At 33.9% G+C, this 20,239-nt stretch overlaps 2 protein-coding genes across 2 annotated transcripts; one reads left to right on the top strand and one right to left on the bottom strand.

The window, feature by feature from the left end:
* Window positions 1–890: 890 nt before the first annotated feature.
* On the bottom strand, window positions 891–1,878 carry LOC143566370 (uncharacterized). The gene is made up of 2 exons (XM_077053097.1): window positions 1,792–1,878; window positions 891–1,634 (listed from the first exon to the last, which is right to left on the bottom strand). Exons 1-2 carry the CDS (start codon window positions 1,876–1,878, stop codon window positions 891–893), a joined length of 831 nt encoding a protein of 276 aa, XP_076909212.1.
* Window positions 1,879–8,233: 6,355 nt separating this feature from the next.
* On the top strand, window positions 8,234–12,044 carry LOC143566367 (AP2-like ethylene-responsive transcription factor AIL6). The gene is made up of 8 exons (XM_077053093.1): window positions 8,234–8,370; window positions 8,602–9,175; window positions 9,321–9,403; window positions 10,964–10,972; window positions 11,056–11,144; window positions 11,228–11,301; window positions 11,390–11,517; window positions 11,592–12,044. Exons 1-8 carry the CDS (start codon window positions 8,256–8,258, stop codon window positions 12,029–12,031), a joined length of 1,512 nt encoding a protein of 503 aa, XP_076909208.1. The 5' UTR covers window positions 8,234–8,255; the 3' UTR covers window positions 12,032–12,044.
* Window positions 12,045–20,239: the final 8,195 nt, after the last annotated feature.

Raw genomic sequence — 20,239 nt, 5'->3', positions numbered from 1 at the left:
GGATATTGATTTGGTATTTACACTTTAGTCTAATTATGTTTTAAGATGACATTAACTCCAACTTTTCAATCATTAGTAGTGCTTGACCATGGTTTAGTAGTGCCATCGACCCGTAGATAAACCAACTTGTTATTCTTTCTCTTATTTATTTTAACAACCTTTCTCTCAGCACCTAGAAGTAGATATTTTGGACAATTGAACATAAACATACCAAAAGTTTCATACACTCTTGAATGATTATAACCTTAATAAGATCATCAATGATAATTACGCGAAGAAAGGCCTGCTAAACTTAATGTTTCACTAGGTTTTAGTCCGTGATACACACGCTGGAAAATATTTATACTTCATATATATATATTTATATATAATATAATACAAGTTAAACCATCTTTAAAAATTATCAATAAAAATAAAACTAACATGCACAAAGACATTAAAAATGTATTTAATTAATATGATAACATGTAAACACATACACAACATACCCGTAAGCTTAATCACAATAAGCTTCCACAAATTTCTTTATATACCACATTTGTTGTTTGATTCGTTAGATTATATCGTTTGTCTAATATGACTATTTTAATGCCTTTTCTATTCTTCACTCTTGACAAAGCAACATAGAGCTGGCCGTGTGTAAAAACTGGCCCTTTTATGTACAAACTAACTCTTGCTAACGATGGTCCTTGACTTTTATTTATAGTCATTGCAAAACAAAATGCAACAGGAAGCTGTCTTCTCTTTAACTTGAAAGGAAGTTTTTTATCGGATGGAGTAAGAGTACTTCGACTGAGTAACATACGATACCCGATATTAGTACCAGAAACAACCTTAGCTTCATTAACTCTGTTTCCCAAACTAACAATTTGTAGGTGAGTTCCATTGCACTAACCTTTTTTCTGGTTAATATTTCGTAGCAACATAATCGGAACACCAACCTTAAGTACCAATCTAAGGTTAGGAAAACCAGACATCTTTATCCCATTTAGAAAATCAGGAGAGTACAATGTTGGATCAAAGTCTTCGAATACACTTTCAACCTCATCTACACTTTCTGAACTTAGATATTCCATCTCTTCACCAGGAAAAATTCCTAAAATACGATCGTTAATTTCTTGCACGACCTCGTTTAAATGAGCCAATATTGCACGTTCTTGAAAGTAATTCACCTCATTAAACCTTTCTAAAATCGATGGATAAACAAAATTGATTAAATCAGATATTGGATCTACTGATTGTTGAATTAAAAGATCATCTGGAATTTGTATAATTGCTTCACCATCATTTGAACCACCAAGATTGCCTTCACCAATATCCAATAACCAATCTTCAAACTCTTTGATATCACGAGCAGGCAACGATTGACAACCAAGAGTCGGTCTCATGTTTTTTGTTAACTTCAAAGCTTTACATTTAGACCATATAAATGAAGAACTTATTGTAGCATAGACACAATCACTTCTTGTTCCATTTTGTACAACTGGTAATATTTGTTTGAAATCACCATCAAAAACAACAATCTTGCCTCCAAACAATGAGCCTATTGTATTTCCTGGATGACATGTTATAACATTGTTTAAGGTTCTGTCCAACGCCTCAAATGCATTTTTATGAATCATTGGAGCCTCATCCTAAATAATTAATGAAGTCTTTTTTAATAATTCAGACACGTCATTGTTTCCCTTAACATGAAATAATATAAAAAGAGAAACATACTTATTCAATTAAATAAAATAAAGTACAAAAAATTTCAAAAAGATAATACATATTAAGTAATTCAAACAATACCTGACACTGATAATCCTCGGTTAGATTTATTGGAATAAGAAATCTCGAATGAGCTGTTCTACCATCTTCCAATAATAACGAAGCCATGCAGCTTGATGCGACGTTCAAAACAATCTGACACTTCTACTTAACAGAAGCAGATAACATTTTTCATAAATATGTCTTCCTTGTACTGCCATAGCCGTAAACAAAAAAAACACCACCTTTGTTGGCACTCCATGACTTCATTATCTTATTGTACACGCCTCGTTGTTCGTCTGTTAGAGAAACAAAAAGACGGTTAAAATCATTTGTAAGATGTCACACCCCAACCTAAGGCGGAAATGCCGAGGCGTGAGCATGATTGTTCACAGTTCAAAGGTACTATCATAAAATAAAAATGGCAATATCTATTAAGCTAATTATTTGATTTCAAAGAGTGCACACAATATCCAAATATAACAAAACATTTCAGCTAAGTAAATATAATCCAACATAAATTAAATAATTTTTACACTTTTAATAAGAAGAATACGGGAAAGAATATTATGATGAAAATAAATTTAGATAGTATCATAATAAATTGTACTTAACTCAAGATAGAAGTTAAATAATCAAGATTTAGATCAACAAACATCAAAGAAAATATGCACAAGGTGATATGCTCTTAAAAAATAAAATATTGATGATAAATCAAGACCAAGGAATAGACCAATATGAATTTACCAAAACCCAACCAAGCCACTATAAATCATTGCATTTGTGTGAGAACACATTTCTTATTCTACTTTGTTTTCAACTATGAATTGGTTCGTAGGTCTACAAACTTGGATACAATCATCCTTGTTGCTTCTTACATCATCATTGGTGGCTTAATTCCTTTCTAGAAATCGTCATCTCTTTTATTAAAAGGGGAAGGGGCACATAAAAGGGCAGGCTTTATGGGTTTCAAGTCACAAGGCAAACCCACCTTTACCTATGTGGGTAGATTGTCAAATTACAATTTGTGGCAAACCTTTGCCATGAAGAATATATGACAATTGGAAAAATAAATGAGTAATTAATTATTATTATACAAAACAAAAACACAAAAAGTTCTAGAGTACTTGTGGGTAGGTGCCGCCGGTGAATTTGTGGTTTGTAGGTTCATGAGGGTAGAAATGAGATGGTAGTACAGATTTGACCGATATATGGATAATACCCATGAGTGCCTCTTCCCCTTTTATACACAATTTTTTTGTTGGTATCTGTTTGACTTTCCTATTAGAAAATCTTCAGTTTTAGTTCAATCTTCACTAGCTTCTTAATTTACATTTTTTTCCAATCTAAGTAGCAATGATGCTTATTGTATATTTCATATCCAACATCTTCACAAGTGATTCTTCTTTAATTCCAAAAAAAAATCAAGCATGAGGTTTTTATTCATTACCATAAGTTTAGCACCTCTCTACTCCCAAGAAATCCAACATCAAGATCCTCACTTGCATCAATTAATTTCCGTATTCAAGATGGTCTTCCTCTTCACATATATCAATTAGATTATCAAACAATGATTATTCATCTAGTAATTTAAAATTATTAAACTACAAAAGTATTATTTGTAGTATCAAATACACAAGATTAATAAGATTTTCAAACACACTTAAGTGACCTGGCACACTCTCGATAAAATTCTTTTTTTTTCTTGAATATCAACTTGCACACTTGCAAACTCCACTCCTAAATTACACACATTTTTTTTTGACAACCACAAAACTTATACCGTTACAATGTTTGAATAGATGACAGATTATCCAATACCTTAGTACCGCTTGACCAAATATGTTTGCGTTAAATAACTAATAATAACAACTTACATCACCTAAAATCCCAACCCATAATAAAAACGTATACATTGTCTTCTTTTTCTTCTTGGTGATGTGAAAAAATTGTACCTTTTTATATGATTAATCCAAAAAAAGGTACATGTTAAATAGGAATTAACATATAAAAAGATAAATAAAAGAAAAAACAAAATCATATATAATGGAATTAACTTTTCATTTGAGATAAGAAAGAGAAATTAGTTAACTAGTTTTGCTCACGCCTAATATAACCTATAAAAGTGAGGCATCTAAGGCTGAGTCAGTGAGGGGCGTTAAACTACAACACATAGCCTAATAGAAAATGATAGTTTTGCTAAAGTGAGATAGCAAAAAAATGTTTAGATAAATAATAATATATAAAAAGAGATAATATAAAAACTTAAAAAGTGTGAGAAAGGTTCAAGAAAACATTCTTCAACATTTCTTTTCATTCCTTTTATATCTTTTTAATCTTTGCCAAAAAGTAAATAAAAAATCAAATGTAGTTAACGAGTTTTGTATATTACCTTAAATGAGACACATATATATATTTTTTATTTTTACTTTTATTTACAAAAAAAATAGAAAAGGCTGTTTAATCATGTTTAACCCAACAATAATACATAAAAAGAGATAATATAAAAACTTAAAAAGTGTGAGAAAGGTTCGAGAAAACATTCTTCAACATTTCTTTTTCTTTCCTTTTATATCTTATTAATCTTCGCCAAAAAGTAAATAAAAAATCAAATGTAGTTAACGAGTTTTATATATTTCCTTAAATGAGATACATATATATTCTTTTACTTTTATTTACAAAAAAAAAAAAGAAAAGGCTGATTAGTTGATAGTAGTTTTCTATTTTTTTTCCCCAAACTTTATGTTTTTTCCAAGAACCTTTCCCTAATAATATAAACGGTTATGTTATATAGATAACTAGGATAGTGGTCCGTGTTATACACAGGTGGCAAATATTTCAAATGTCACATATATGTAGATATCATAAGAATTGTTTACCTTATTCTCTACAAAACCATAAGATGTAGGAAATCATCATCATCATCGTCATCGTACTCAGTATATCCCACCAATAGCAAAGCTATGGTAGGGTCTGAGGAGGGTAAGATGTAGACAGCCTTACCTCTATCCCGTAGGAATAGAGAGGCTGCTTCCGGTGAGACCCCCGGCTCGATAGTAGTTTTGCATCAAGCCTTGGACATAAGGCACATAACACTCAACCATCGGCACACCGGTCGATTGGTGCATGTACCCTTGTCTTTTGGCTATCAACACCACCGCATGATGCCTGATTAACCTTCCGCCACTTTTTAACGTTATTTTCACGAGATTAGTAAAATAACGTCAAAATTAGTGCAATTTCACTTTTGCCCACCCGATGGTTCACACGTATATACATTATATGCGCGCACCGCAAGCAGGGCGTATAAGATGTAGGAAATATATGTATAAATGGTATGAATGAGAAAGTGTATAAATATATAAATCATTGAATTGTTAAAATAATAGTCATACTAAAAAAGGGCGCACAAAATAAGTTATAAATAATTAACTGTAGTTAATATCAGTTTTTAAATAATATAAAAGAAAATAGTTGGTTATGATTCTTGAAAACATTAATTAGCAATTCTATATATGGAAACCGGATGACTTGGAAGCTTATGTGGACATGCTAGTTGATGACCATATGGATATCTTATTTTGCTTTAGTAGTATAGTAAGATTTTTTATAGTAACAATATTATATGTGATTAATTACTAGTAGTAATAAAATAACATCTTTATTACACAAGATGATTAATCATGTAAAGTTTTAGGAATTAAGAACAATTAAAAAATAAAACTATTTTACTCGTAAATACTCTTCCAGTTTAGTTAAGCAATTGTTTATGTTACTTGCATGTTAGTGCTGTTTATGTTCTTTTGCCTGTTAGGGCCCGGCCATTTATATTTATCTGTCTATTAGTGTCCGTTAGTGTTTGGTTACGTACGATGGTGTTCATTAGCGTCAATTTACATTTATGAACAAGCTCAGTTCATTAATAAATGAGCGCAGACACGAATTTTCATTTGTTAAAATGTTCGTGAATTGTACGTTTATCCAACAAAAGCGTAACAGATGAACACGAATAAGGTCTCGTCCGGTTCAATTCATTTACAACACTACCTACAAAATTTAAACCCTTTATTTAACCATCACATCATTTCTCTTGATAGATGGAGAACAACAAAATAAATGTTTAATTAAATGCTAAAACCATTTCTCTTGGTAGAGGGAGAACAACAAATGATGATTATTTTTATTTCCTTAGACACATAAAATAAATGTTTAACAAAATGCTAAATCCATTTATGAACTTTTCCATAAATAAAATTCCTTTTTAGTTAATACATGCAATCAAATAAAACACAAGATATAGTGGATTAAGATCATGCTTAAATAAATAAAAGAAAAGGAAATAAAAGTAAAATAGGAAAAAAGATAAAATGTAGTCAAAGATAAAATGAGGAGAGTAAGGCTGAGGGGTGTGGGGCTTCAACGGGGGCGCTAGAGCCTCTCCGCTCGCGCCCCCAGGCGCTAACACCACACCACCGGGGCGCTAGCGGGGGCGCTAGCGGGGCGCGAGCACGAAAAAACATGCAGGCGTGAGCCTGTTAGCGGCAGAAGAGAGAGTAAAGTGGCATAGGGGAGTGTGCAAAGAGCCGTTGGTTTATATAAAGAGCCGTTGGGCTCTTATTTAATTAAAAAAAAACGTTTTTTTTCTTATATAATACCCTATTTCACCCATATCAATCACCACAACTTCAAACATTCACCCAAAATCAACTCATCTTCCCAACTTTTTTTTAAAAAAATGGCTGGAAATTGGTACCCAAACCTTGATTCAGGTTATATTGACGACGATTTATGGTCGTCACCGCACCAACCGATGTTTTATTCGGAGCCGCAAGAATCATCCGGCTTTCAACCATCCAACACACAACCGTCTCCTAACTTTGTTGTTCCGGAGACACAAGAAACACACGGTGAAGCTACGGGACCAAAAAGACGCGTCCACCGGAAAAAACAACTTGCAACGGACGGGTCGGGACCGGCTTCGACTCCGAGGACGAAACGGAAAACCACTCCGTGGTCATCGGATGAGAAGGAAGCCTTGTGTCGGGCTTGGATAGTCATTTCTGAGGATCGGCGTTGCGGTAATTGTTTTAACGTTTTTAAAAATGATTTTTAATAAAAAAGTTAAATAAAAAAGTTAAATGGAAATCTAATTTATTTATTCATTTTGCAGCCGACAACCAAAAGGGCAAGATTTTTTGGACAAAGGTTAGGGAGACGTTCTATACGCTCGTTGGGAGTACAGAGCGGAACGCCGATATGATTTCGGGTCGGTGGTCCGAAATCAGAAAATTTGTCGGCTTGTTTACTAATCTTTTCAACAGGAGCAGCGGTCGTCTGAGACCAAGTGGCAGTGATGATTTGGCGGTTTACAATTTCACGGTCGAAGAGTAGAAGCAGGAGTGTTTGCGGAGGTATGGGATGGTGAAGACGTGAGATGATTTAAAGTTGTGGGAGAGGTTGAAAAGGTGTTCCAAGTGGGTTGAGCTGGTGGCGCCGGACGTTGATGCGGAAGTAGGGCCGAAACGGACTAAAACTAGTTCTTCTGGAGCGTATAGCACTTCAACCTGGTCGGATTGCCGCGTTGGATTCGACCTAAACATTGCGGAGGAGGAAACGTCTTCACCGCCGAGGAGGCGGCCATTGGGAAGGGACGCCAAGGGGAAAAAACCGGCTGAGGGGGAAGCCGTAAACATTGCCAATCTTGTTGAATCCCTCAATAAATTCAACAAAACCATGGAGGTGGTCTCTAATGACAAAAAGGAAAAAAGTCGAATGAGAGATTTGGACTTCCTTACTAGAGACTTCAGTAACCTAAATCCGGTCGATCAAATGCTAATGGAAAAGCAAAAGGAACGTATCCGAAAGAGGTTGATCGAAGAAGACCAAGCCGAAGAATAAGAATAATGTTTTTTTTAGTACTTTAATTTTTATTTTATTTTTAGATATTAATGTGTTTTTTTTTATTAATGTGTGTTTTTTTTAATAATTTATGAGTTTTTTTAGTAATACGTTATTTGAATATATTTATATCACACCAGGGTCAGGGGCTCCAACACCCCCCTTATCCAGTTTCTCTCTCTGCCACACGTCATAATATTATTGGTTGAAGCTCCGACTAAAGCACCCATTAGACCCCCCACACTCCTCAGCCTAAGCTAAGAAGAATATTAAATGAAACCGAAGAGACAATGTTTTGTTTTTTCCCTCTGGTTTTCCGCCGGTGTGGCAGATGAAACCGACTCTTTCACCCCATTATAAACCTCCACATCCTCCCTAGCCTTTCTCTCTCCTAAACGTTAACATTCAAGATCAACTCAACAACACAGGTACCCCTACCTTTGCCGGCGCCGGAAACCTAGCCTCTGCATGTGCACACACACACACACACCTCCCTTCACTACTAATCAATCAGTCTTTACTTTAACCCTTCATTCATCCTAACCAACATGCATAATATCTCTTCACCTGTCTTTGTTAGATAGTTAACAGTTTAACTCCACCGGAAAATGGCTCCGGAGAATAACTGGCTCTCGTTTTCTCTTTCTCCCATGGATATGCTAGCTTCTGCCACCTCTCAGCCTCAACAGTTCTACTTCAACGATAATAATATCTATGCTAACGGTATGATATTGCTATTATTTTTATAAGTTTTATAAATTTCTATAAATAAATATCATCCGATATTTCGGTTTTTTGTCGGATAGAGAACAAAAGTGGTTGAGGAAAATAAGATTTTATGTCATCAGTTATGTGGAAATTAATATTTCATGATGTTGTATATATGCTATGGATTTGCATGTGTTTGGTACTTTGGTTACTGTCGGTTAATAATATTATTTTCCGGCGGTGTAGGTTGGAGTACTGGAGACAAACCACCGGCGATGTACAACACCACCACCGTTACCGACGTCGTGAAAGAAACCGACGACTCACCGTTGTTCCGAAGCTTCATGGAGTCACACATCAACCAGCCGCAAGCACCGAAGCTGGAGGACTTTCTCGGCGGAGACACGACGGCCCAGTCGTTCCGGTATGCTGACGTGTCACAAACGGAGACCCAAGACTCGTCGTCGTTGACTCACATGTATGATGGAAGTGGTTCGGTTTACTTTACCGAGCAGCAAGATCTGAATGGTATAACCGGTGGGTTCTCGGCGAACTCGGGTTCGGAAGTGGATGACTCGGGGACACATCTGACTGAGTTCGCGGGGCAGTCGACTGAGTCGGGTAACGAGTTGGCTTATGTACAGTGTCCAATGAACGCTTTGTCATTAGGTATTACTACTAGCGGTGGTGGTGGGACCGGAGGGCAAGAGCAGAATGAGAAGGCGATTGTGGCGGTGGAGTCCGGTCATGAGCAGAATAATTGTAAGAAGATTGCGGATACTTTTGGACAAAGGACGTCCATCTATAGGGGTGTTACTAGGTATGCAAATTATAACAAATTAATTAAGTTGTTTTTTTATTTATTTGATTTTGTGTTGGTGAATGATAATAATAATTATGAAAAATGGTGTTTATATATTAATTAATTAATTAATTAATGGAGATTTGATTTTGATGTGTGACAGACATAGGTGGACTGGTAGATACGAAGCGCATCTTTGGGATAATAGCTGTAGGAGGGAGGGCCAAGCAAGGAAAGGACGTCAAGGTACTCCTAATTAACATTTTTTTTATTCTAAGAATCTAACTCTAGTTATTTGCATCTATATGTGTACGTGTGTTCTTCAAAGCTACATACACATGACATACGTGTGTGTGGATTTATATTTTATATGTTTTTGAGATTACGCCAAAAAATATATGTTGATGCGTGTGTGTGGATGTACATATGTTCTTGGGATTATGTCAAAATGTGTTTTTGAGAAGTTGTGGAGTGTCTTATGACATTTCACTGTTTTTTTGGATTCTTTTTTACAAGGATATGCTTGAGGTTCTCTTTCATATAACAATCAAGATTCTTCTACTTTGTGCATAGCTAGGGTGGCTCTGAAAATGTTGAAATTGACCTAACCGCCCAACCGGATGTTCTCGTTGTTTGAGAACCACCGAATGGTTTGGTTTGGACTTTTGAGGTTTTGATGGTTTAATAGTTCGATTAGGTATGAAAGTTGGAATCAGACTATATACAGGTCGTTTAACCTTAATAATAATAGTTGTTAATCTTGGAATAGTTATTATTATTTTCATATGCATAGTTACGTTTATTTTCTCGGTTTGAGCCATTTTTTTTACAACAAATAATGTTGTAAAAGTGGCTCAAACCAAAAAAATCAAACTGTAAACCAGACCATTTGGATTGATCGACACCCTCAGAGTTGTCGGTTTGGCTTATTGTTTCTCAAGGCAACAAGATATCCACAAGGTTTGAATTGTTTAAAACTGAACATTTAAACAAGGTTTGAATTAAAAAGAAAATTGAGGTAGTAGAGTAGTACCTAAGTTTTTTTTACTTTGAAGATAAATAAAATACGATCACAGATTTGAAATCTATCAGAACTTAGTTCTTGATTGATGACTGATTGATGTTGTAATATGCCATTGTACCATTTTCAGTACTTTCCTCTAGTTTCTTTTCTTTCTGTATTGATGCTTCCCCACAAGGTTTTCATTCCTGATAGGCTTCCCCTAAATGGAACATTTTTATCCACTGGATTTTACACATTACCCCCTCTACTTCCTTTCTCTCTCCATATCTATCACATATTATCTATACACACTAGCCTGTTCCTACGTAGTGTGCCTGTTGTTCTCTGTCCTTTCGTACACATACATACATACATACATACATACATACATACATACATACGCCTTTGCTTTTTTACTTTTTCTTTTTCTTTCCACTTTTACCCCCCTCATTTCTCATTGCGTTGACCAGTCAAACTTCTTTTTAAGTTCAATAAACATTTTATTTTAAACACGTGTCTTTTTGAATAGTTGTAACACTTTCTTTAATCAGCTAAACCTTTGAGAGGTATATTGTCATAATTTTATGTGTCTTAATTTTATGGGTCAGACCGAATCTTGATATGTACATTTTGGTTTTATAAACATGCACACCCGTGCACATATGCATGCATTAAAAGTGTTTGCAGTCTTTAGCTTTTGCTTTATATGAAAGTTGTTTTGTGCTTTGGTATTGGACCACTGATGTTCATGTTCTTTTTTTGCATGGGTTCTGCTGGTTACTGTTCGATTCTTGGATCTGCAGTGTATTTAGGTGAGAAAATTAATTAGGTGGTTATAAGTTGGCAGTTTTTTTTTTCGCATGGTTCTAATGGTTTTTGGGTGAACAATAATTAGGTGGCTATGACAAGGAGGATAAGGCGGCAAGAACGTACGACTTGGCGGCGTTGAAGTACTGGGGTCCCACAGCCACTACAAACTTTCCTGTAAACTTGCTATACCTTTTGTTATTGGTTTCATTGATTGTTTGTTCGTTTAATCATATGATTAAGTTTTAATCTGTTTCAAGGTTGCAAACTATGCGCAAGAATTGGAGGACATGAAAAGCGCAACCAAACAAGAATTCATTGCATCATTGAGAAGGTAGTTCTATATAAACATTATAACATAAATTAAATTATATAAATGTTTTATGTAAGGGAATTTAATATGTTTTCCTTGTTTGACACAGGAAAAGCAGCGGGTTTTCCAGGGGAGCCTCGATCTACCGAGGAGTAACAAGGCATCACCAACAAGGTCGCTGGCAAGCGAGGATCGGGCGTGTCGCTGGAAACAAAGATCTTTACCTCGGGACTTTCAGTAAGCTATTTTTTCTAGTAGATTGTAGATGATATGATGATAATAATAACAACAATTGTAATATGATATTTCAGCTACTGAAGAGGAAGCAGCTGAGGCTTATGACATAGCAGCAATAAAGTTTAGAGGGGTGAACGCGGTGACAAACTTTGAGATGAATCGGTATGATGTAGAAGCAATTTCCAGCAGCTCGCTTCCTGTTGGCGGATCAGCAAAGCGACTGAAAGTCGCCTCCTCTGAGGCGGAGCCGAAAGTTTTGATGGGTAACCCATCGCCACTATGCATCGGTGCAGGCGGCAACACCAGCGGAAGCAACATCAGCTTTGCTTCTGCGCAGCCTGTTTATGCGTTGCCATTTGATCAGAATTCAAGCTCGGTGTCGGTGCCGTTGTATCATCAAAGTTTGTTTCATCATCTACAGTCTGGGCATGGGGGTGCACCTCAAACGTCGGGTCCAATGGCGTTGATGCCGCCTCCGGCTGAGTTCTTCATCTGGCCCAACCAGTCGTATTAATAGCGATTGAAAGCAGTCTACATGGCTTAGTACCATAAAACAGGATCTTAGTAATGTGTTGGGGCAAGTGTCTAATATTTCCATCTTTGATTGCTGACCTTAATCTGCTGACGATGATCTAGCTTAGTGGTTCTAGTATTAGCGTTCTGTTTCTTTGTTTTGATTTTGGATGATAAGTTACAAAAGTGGAATAGGGGGATTAATGGTTTTGGTCAACCAATCCTTTTGGTTTCTCTATAATTTTGTGTTTGTTAAAAATCCATCTTTTGTTATACAACTAATGGATGTACCTTGTGGAAAATTTTATAGAACTGCTTAGAGGTAGAGGTGCACAAATGGGTTTTTCAAATACCCGGGTTCGGGTATGGAACTGGGTTTGGGTGTGATTGGGTATTGGAAAATCCGGGTTGGGTCCTGGTATTCTCTCTAAAAACCATACCATATGCATCGGATTCGGGTGGGGTATCGAACCGGGTTTTCTAAAACCGGGAATACGAATACCCTATTTTTGGGTTTTTTTGGGGCTTTTTTCGGGTTTTTTCGAGTATAAATTGGATTTTTTTAAGGGGTTATAATTTTTAGGGGTATTTTTAGGTATTTTTCCGATATAGATCGGGTATTTGAAAAACCTGGTTTCGGGTATTGGAAAAACCCGGTTCCGGGTATGGAACCGGTTCCGGTTTTCGGGTATACCGGGTATAAATCGGGCCCGGTTCCGGGTACAGGTTTTGGTACTAAAGTGCATACCCTATCCGTACCCTACGGGTAGGGTCGGGTACGGGTTCGGATATTAAAAACCCGGGTATAAAAAAAACCGGTTCCGGGTATCTTTTTCGGGTCCGGTTCCAGGTTCAGGTTTTTTATGCATCTCTATTTAGAGGAAACAGTTTATAATATGATACGTATTTATGTTAATGCATACATAAAATACACTAGGGTAAAACTCATAAATAAAAGTATTAGAAATTTCTCATATAAACATGTATTTGACAAAATGTTTGGTGTTAATGCGTCTTTCACGATATGTTTGGCCTCAACGCGTCTTTTATCACCTGTTTGGCCCTAAACATAACTTTTACGACCTGTTAACCTTCAACGCGTGTCTCATGATATGTTTTGCCTCTTTATTTTGTTTTTTTTAATGTCATACCATTATAATTAATTTTACTTATATATTTGGTTTTTCTTTTATAACCTTTAATCTATAAATTATATATAATTTCGAATATATCGTTAAGACGTGTTTATTTTTATCTATATGTCTTAAATTTTACTCAAAATCGAGCCGTGCCAAATTTATATCGAAATCTTCAATAAATGTTTAATAAAATTTGACAAGGCTCGGTTTTAAGTAAGTTTATACCAACACGTAGATAAAATAAGTACATATCAACGGTATATTTGAAACTTTATAAAACCCTTTACATAAAAAATTATTAAAAAAACAAATATGAGTAAAATTTAATTATAATAGTGTAATACTAAAAAACAAAAAACAATTAAAAGGCCAAGCATGTCGTAAATGACGCGTTGGAGGCTAACATGCCGTGTGAGACGAGTTTGATGGCCAAACAAGTCGTGAAAGACGCGTTGAGGCCAAACAAGTCATCAAAGACGTGTTTATAGGGGTCATTTCTATAAATTTTTATTTGTGGAGACATAAATTAAATCTCTCTGAGTTAATAGGACATTTTGAGAATTTTCTCTACAGTAAACGTAGAAAATAATATACCACGATAAGTATGTGTGATAATAGACTCCAGTGGTTGAAATGACAGCCAGTTGAATGTAAAGACTGGATTTTATTTGTGTAAAGAGCCGTCTCAGTAGGTCTTTAGTTAAAATTGATATATTATTAATTTACGGTTACATGTAGAACACAGATAGAACCAACCGTACTGAAATGAATCGTGTCTAGTTTTGAAACTATTTCTGAGTCTTGTGTAACTTGAATAATCTTTTCGATTCCTAAAAGTGAGTTAATAAATTTGTTTTCTAGAATCGATTTTAAAAAATTATTCAAAACACGACTTTTGACTGCCCTTAAATGCTAACAAAACCAAATTAAACAAAAGTTACGAAACTCTAATTTGGATTCCTAAACTCTAGTTTACATATGAATTCGTTTTGTGAGTTGATTTTGGCGTTTATTTTTGAGTTATGATATTTTTTTTATTAATTTTTTGAGTGGTTTTATTTCCTATAAATTCTTTTCGTCCTTATCATTTTTGTCGTCATTTATAATATAACTTGACACCATTAAACTTTATGGGCAAAAACAATGTATTCGGCTTGTAAATTTAATAACGAACATCCAAACAGATTTTTGTGAGGTTCGGTTATGTTATCAATTTATTTGGCTCATTCGGCGTGGTTCAGTTTTGGAAATATAACCGAATCATTGGCTATTAGTTTGTGTTGGTTATTTCGATTCAGTTTGAAGGTTATTTTAGTTTCGGTTAGTTAGTTTTTTACTCTCTCCTATTTTTTTTACCGGTCTTACCTCATCATGAAACTCTTAATAGGGAAAAATTACTAATTATGCATCTAAACAAATATATGTTTTATGCGTAAACTTAAAAAAAAAAATTCAATCCAAAATGTTCTTAAAATATTGCTAAGCCAATTAACCATTTTCGAACGTTCTCTTGCTGCAAAGAATTTTTTGTTGGTGGCAAAACTTTTTTTTGCATGAGTTGAAGCTCTTTTCCCATATTTTTGACGGTTCTCCTGTGGACTGGTATAATACTTCACACCAAATACATTAAGTATTTAGTCATTCTTTATTCAAATAAACATTAGCATCACGTGTGTAAAAAAAAAACTATAATAAAATTTAGTCATGGAACTACAGTTTTACTTAAATGTAAACAAACTTGTCTTATATACTAAACTACTAGCTTGTCTGTCTGTGTTTAGCACGTACTTCTAGATGGTGAGACTAATAGGATCATAAGAAAAAAGTTAATAGTAAAATTATAGCCGTTAAAATTATTAGGAAAAAAAACCAAAGTAGTAGTAAAACAATAATTTGATAAAAAAATAATTAGCTTTTCTTATTAGCAAAAAGTTTTTGTTCTCATCACCTTCAAGTGTATTACATTCAAGCAACGGGAAGCGATTGATGTTTTATGTAACAAAAAGATAAAATAGTAACATGCCCAAACTGATATATTGGTAACCAATTCATATAAAAAATAAGAAAAGTTATAATAGTAAACTTTATAATGATAATGATAATAATACTAATAGTAATTATAAGAAATTAATGTTACAGAAAACATTAATAACAAAACTAGTAGTAATAAGTAATAATATTAAAGCCTAAGTTACAAGAAAAACCTAAAAAAACAAAATTTTAAATAACAATAATGATAAAAAAAAGGTATAATAGTAATAGCAATTATTACGATGATAATAATAATAGTATTCGCAAATATATGTTTTCTTTTTAAAAAATAGTAATAATAACATAATCATAATAATTGTAGCAATACCTAAAATAACAAGAATAATAATAGTAAAGTATAACATGACCAATTCTATAAAGAATAATAAAAATAAAATGACAAGAGAGATTTGTAGCCACTAAAATAACCTCTTAAAATTTAATAAAAATTGAAAAAAATAAAAACACAAAAATGTTTCCACTGTCTTCTTTATTCTCAAAAGAAAAAAAAAGGGCACAATGTTAAGGAAAAAATCATTGTGTCTTTATATTTATGAGGGTATTTTGTGTTTATTTTTGTTAATGATCGTATAATTTTTTTCTTGATATTGTGTTATATAACTCAACGTTATGTTATATTTTGTTCGGCAGATCTACTGTGCGTTTTTTTAGTTATCATTGTGATTTTTGTTTATTTTCGTTATTGTGTCTTTTTTCTCGGCATTGTGTCTTTTCATCATTTGTTTTTTGGGAACGGGATTGACGGGGAAACATTTTAGTTTTTTTTTAATTTTATTTATATTTTGAGTTATGATTTTTTTTACCACAAATCTTTTACATTTTTGTCTCCCTTTACATTTTAACTTTCACCAAGTATAACAATCATAGTAACAAAATTAATATAAGTAAAAATAATATTTGTAATATGAAATATGAAAATAATAATTGTATAATAGTTACAAATAATAATCACAAAATTAATAATACGTACATTCATAAAAAAAACTATTATGAACTACTATATTAATTAATATTTGAATTTATAATATTAATATGACATTCGTGACAAAATCGGATACACCTCAACATTTATATGTCGAATAAGCGATTAACCGCTTATTGCGTATTGAACAAACGATTAATCAAATGGGTCTGGTTATGACCCAGATATCTCGAAGGACCATCTATAAGTGATATACGTTTAATATAAGCCAACATATTGATATTATGGCCTTAGTATGATAGCAAACCAGATAAACGAAAACATGCCCGTTTAACTACCCGCTATGAACTTAAACGCAAAAGAGAGTTACAAAACAAGCATTGTATCATCCGCCAAGTTGAAAAGAATTTACAAACAAATACTATTTTCTAAATTTACAAACAAATACTATATTTACAAACAAATACATTGTATCATCCGTGAAAATATTTTCAAGTTTTACAAACAAATACTATGTTTTTCTAAATTTACAAGAAAATTAGCCAAAAAATACTCGTTTTCGCATTGTTTGTCGTACCCGATATATTTTTCGCGCCAAAAACTGAATCCAAAATAAATTTGAACTCGGGATTTCACATTCGGGCACGAAGAACGAGACTTTTGGATCAAAATGAGGCCCAAGGGGGGCCCACTAATTCCGACCGCTAAGGGGCTTCCCCCCCCCCCCCCCCCCCTCTTGTGCTTATATTTTTAAAAAATTAATGTTAGAGCCTTGTGCTCAATAAAAATTAAATATTAAGCCTTGTGCTCAATTAAAATGGAAATAAAAATTTTCTAATCAAAGATGATTCTGAAGAATCGTACCAACAAAACACTGAATCTATCAACTTTAGTGAAAACGAAAGAGGTTTTCAGTCAGATTACGTGATTAATTCTGACCAATTAACAAAAATAAGCAAGCTTAAGTTCAAGTTAGATAAAACAGGTTTTTAATCAACCTAATAGTTTACAAAGCCTTGTTTCAAAGGCTTTTTTAAGAAAAAATAAATCATTTACTGCTTTAATACTGAAGAATTTTCAGTAGACATAAAGGATACATCAGGAAAAGTATTTTTGCCACTCTTAACAAGAGGAGAAATACCAAAAAGACTTTTAACTATTAAATCCGAATTAAGAAAATCAATGAATATGCTGCATATGAGAGCAGTAAAAATCCTTCTAAAAGCACAATTCAGAGATGAAAGTAATTTTCCTATTAAATGGATATTGTTGATAATCGAATTATCAACAGACAAGATGCTCTTTCAGGAGGCCCAAAGGGGGCCCACTAATTCCGGCCGCTAAGGGGCTTCCCCCCTTAAGCTTTGTTTTTTTTTATTGTATTAATAGATATTTGGACATTATATCTTCACAACTTCTGGAAATTTTCTGTGTTCTTCATCAAGTACTCAAGAAGCTTAGGTAAAATCATCATTTTCATCAATTTTTAACTTGTTTAATTATGTTTGATTTCATATAAACATAGTTTAATTGTCAAAAATCATTGCTAACCATGCAAAAATCCTAAAAATGGTCCAAAAACTTGTTTTGATCATACACATGGTTAGGAACCTGGTTTGATAGTTTTTTTTGGCCATAAACACGGATTAAAGGGTTTAAATGACGTTTTTACGGTTCAAAAGTTCGGTTTAATGCCCTAGCCGAAACCCGAAGTTCCAAGGCTGTAATATTGATGAAACATGCTTGGTTTGAGATATAGTACCTCTACTTAGCTTACTTAGAAGCACACAAGCCCGAAAATTGGATTAAGAGAGCAAAAACAGGCGAAAACCGCAAAGGTAATGTCGAATTGCTCGATTACAAGCTATTAAATTAAGGTTGTGATGTGCATATTTTTAGGCTATAAATTTTTTCAGGGACATCAAGGACCATATGATTGAGTCCCTGTCCAGATTTGGTAATTTTTCGACCATCCGAGAATATTTGGCGAATTTATTACCGAATTGGGATGTTTATTTGGGAAAAATACTTAAAATGCTTGAAAAATTATGAAATTTTGTGGGAAACTCATTTGGTATACTATGATCACATATGAAATTTGGGGTCATTTGGAAAACCCTAGCTATGTTTTGTTCACTCAAGAATTTTGTTGGATTTTTCGGAAATCGTTTGGTATAATGGATGATTTTCGGGATAAATATAGCATATAAAATGAATTTTTATAAATTAATAAATCAATAAATAATTCCAGAAATATTTTTATAAAAATATAAATATTTTAATTGATTAGTGGCTAAATTTTTATAATTTAATGATAAACGGATGATTACTTGTGCTAATTTGAAGATTAAACAAATTCAAATCGGATAAAAACCGACGAGTTCGTAATCAACGAATCTGTTGGAATATCAGAACATCAAGAGTGATCAAAAACCATATTTTTGGATTAATTTGGTAAAACCGAACTTTTGGTGAGAAATACGGACAATTTGGGTGAATTATTCGCGTATTTCTCCAAACCAGACTGAATAAATGGAAATGAGCCCCATAGTGAATCCGGACCCCTAATTTGTGATATTTCTTTATAACTTAATCCTTTTATCAACCAACACGTTTACCCAGGTTTATATACTCATACCTACTTTTCTAAACATGTAAACAAACAACTTGGCCCAGCTGGTAAAACGGGATAACTGAGCCAAGTCAGATTTTAAGTATTAGACATTGAACAACATCACAATCTAAGCCTATTGACACTTTCTGGGTGTGACAGCTATATCCAGACTAAATATACAGCCCAGTTTAGAATGAAGATTATAATAATATTAAAATATTAATATTATTATAATATTGATTATAGGGACTAGTGAGAGTGAGTTAAACAAACTACAAGTTGACACCGTACCGGATCTCTACTAAACCGTGAGTTGCATGACCAAACTTTTAAACTGATTTTACGAACTTTTAGGGTGAAAGACATGTTGATACATATCTATATACTCTGAACTGTGTGATGATGTGAATTATCTAAGTGCTAACACACAAAAGTCCCCACGAACACAGTGATTAACTTCGAGCCGGTGGCTTGTGAATAGTACTATTGGTTTGACAAACCCAGACGAGGCCAGCACGGTTTGCTGAGACCTTATCCCGTTTGCAAATGTCCATAATTATACAAACAAGCTATGTAGTGTTATGCATGGCTACTTGGGGCATGTTGTGGGCGGAAAGGGGGCCATAGTGGTTGATTGTGCGTGGGAAATGGAGGCACGCAGCACGGACGAACAGTCAAAGCTTCACTATAGCTTAGCATAATTACATCATAAACATACAAACAAACGTACTTGTAAACGTACATATATACATGCTTGCGTACTTACAAACTGTAATTGTTGTACGCACAACTGATTTCTTGAAACTCGTGAAACTCACAAACTATTTGTAGTTGATCCGTTTTAATATGTTTTTCAGGTATACCGGATTTGGACTAGGAAGTCAATGTGCTACTTGTTGACTTGCGATCAATGCTGGGTGAATTTATGCAAGTGTGCCAGTAAGAAGTAAAGCTGCTTAACGGGCTGGATTTAGTTTGTATCACCTAGTTGTAAACAAAGTTAGATTGATGTAAAACATTGTAAATTAGTTTTTATTGTTCTTTATAAACGATGTAGTTGATACCAGAGGTGTCTGTTACATTTCCGTTTTACGCTTCCGCGATTTGCTATTGAATGGGTGTGACAATTAATTAGTGGATAATAATAATTATGAAATATAATATTAATTATTTTGTTGGATAATGAAAATCATGAAAAATAATATTAATTACTATGGAGTATATTTGCCCCTCGTGTGAGAGGTACGTGTAGTTCTTGCTGCCAAGCTAGCAAAATAATGAACTGAGTTTTAGACCCGTTTGCAACCGTTTTGTTAAAAAGTTTGAGGTTAAAGCAATAATGGAATGCAAAAGGCTATTTTGGTCATAATCATAGCAAATTTAAGGTATGTTTGGTTGGAGGTAATGAAATGAGCAGGAAATAGAATGGGAGAAGGAATGGAATGGATAAGGGAATAAATTATTACATTTCCTTTGTCTTGT

The sequence above is a fragment of the Bidens hawaiensis genome, unplaced genomic scaffold, assembly GCF_021521415.1.
Source record: "Bidens hawaiensis isolate Kalapana, Puna unplaced genomic scaffold, B.hawaiensis_p1.1 tig00022875_1, whole genome shotgun sequence".
NCBI lineage: Eukaryota > Viridiplantae > Streptophyta > Magnoliopsida > Asterales > Asteraceae > Bidens > Bidens hawaiensis.
The sequence above is the reverse complement of the archived record's forward strand: the minus strand, read 5'-3'. Positions and strand labels throughout refer to the sequence as shown.

What these genes read in the sequence shown, in the direction of transcription:
- LOC143566367 (XM_077053093.1), top strand. Translation starts at nt 8,256, where the DNA reads ATGGCTCCGGAGAATAACTGGCTCTCGTTTTCTCTTTCTCCCATGGAT. An exon ending in TAATAATATCTATGCTAACG is followed by an intron (nt 8,371 to 8,601) that starts GTATGATATTGC and finishes CCGGCGGTGTAG; the next exon opens with GTTGGAGTACTGGAGACAAA. An exon ending in TTCATTGCATCATTGAGAAG is followed by an intron (nt 11,302 to 11,389) that starts GTAGTTCTATAT and finishes TGTTTGACACAG; the next exon opens with GAAAAGCAGCGGGTTTTCCA.
- LOC143566370 (XM_077053097.1), bottom strand. Translation starts at nt 1,878, where the DNA reads ATGGCTTCGTTATTATTGGAAGATGGTAGAACAGCTCATTCGAGATTT. An exon ending in CCGAGGATTATCAGTGTCAG is followed by an intron (nt 1,635 to 1,791) that starts GTATTGTTTGAA and finishes TTAATTATTTAG; the next exon opens with GATGAGGCTCCAATGATTCA.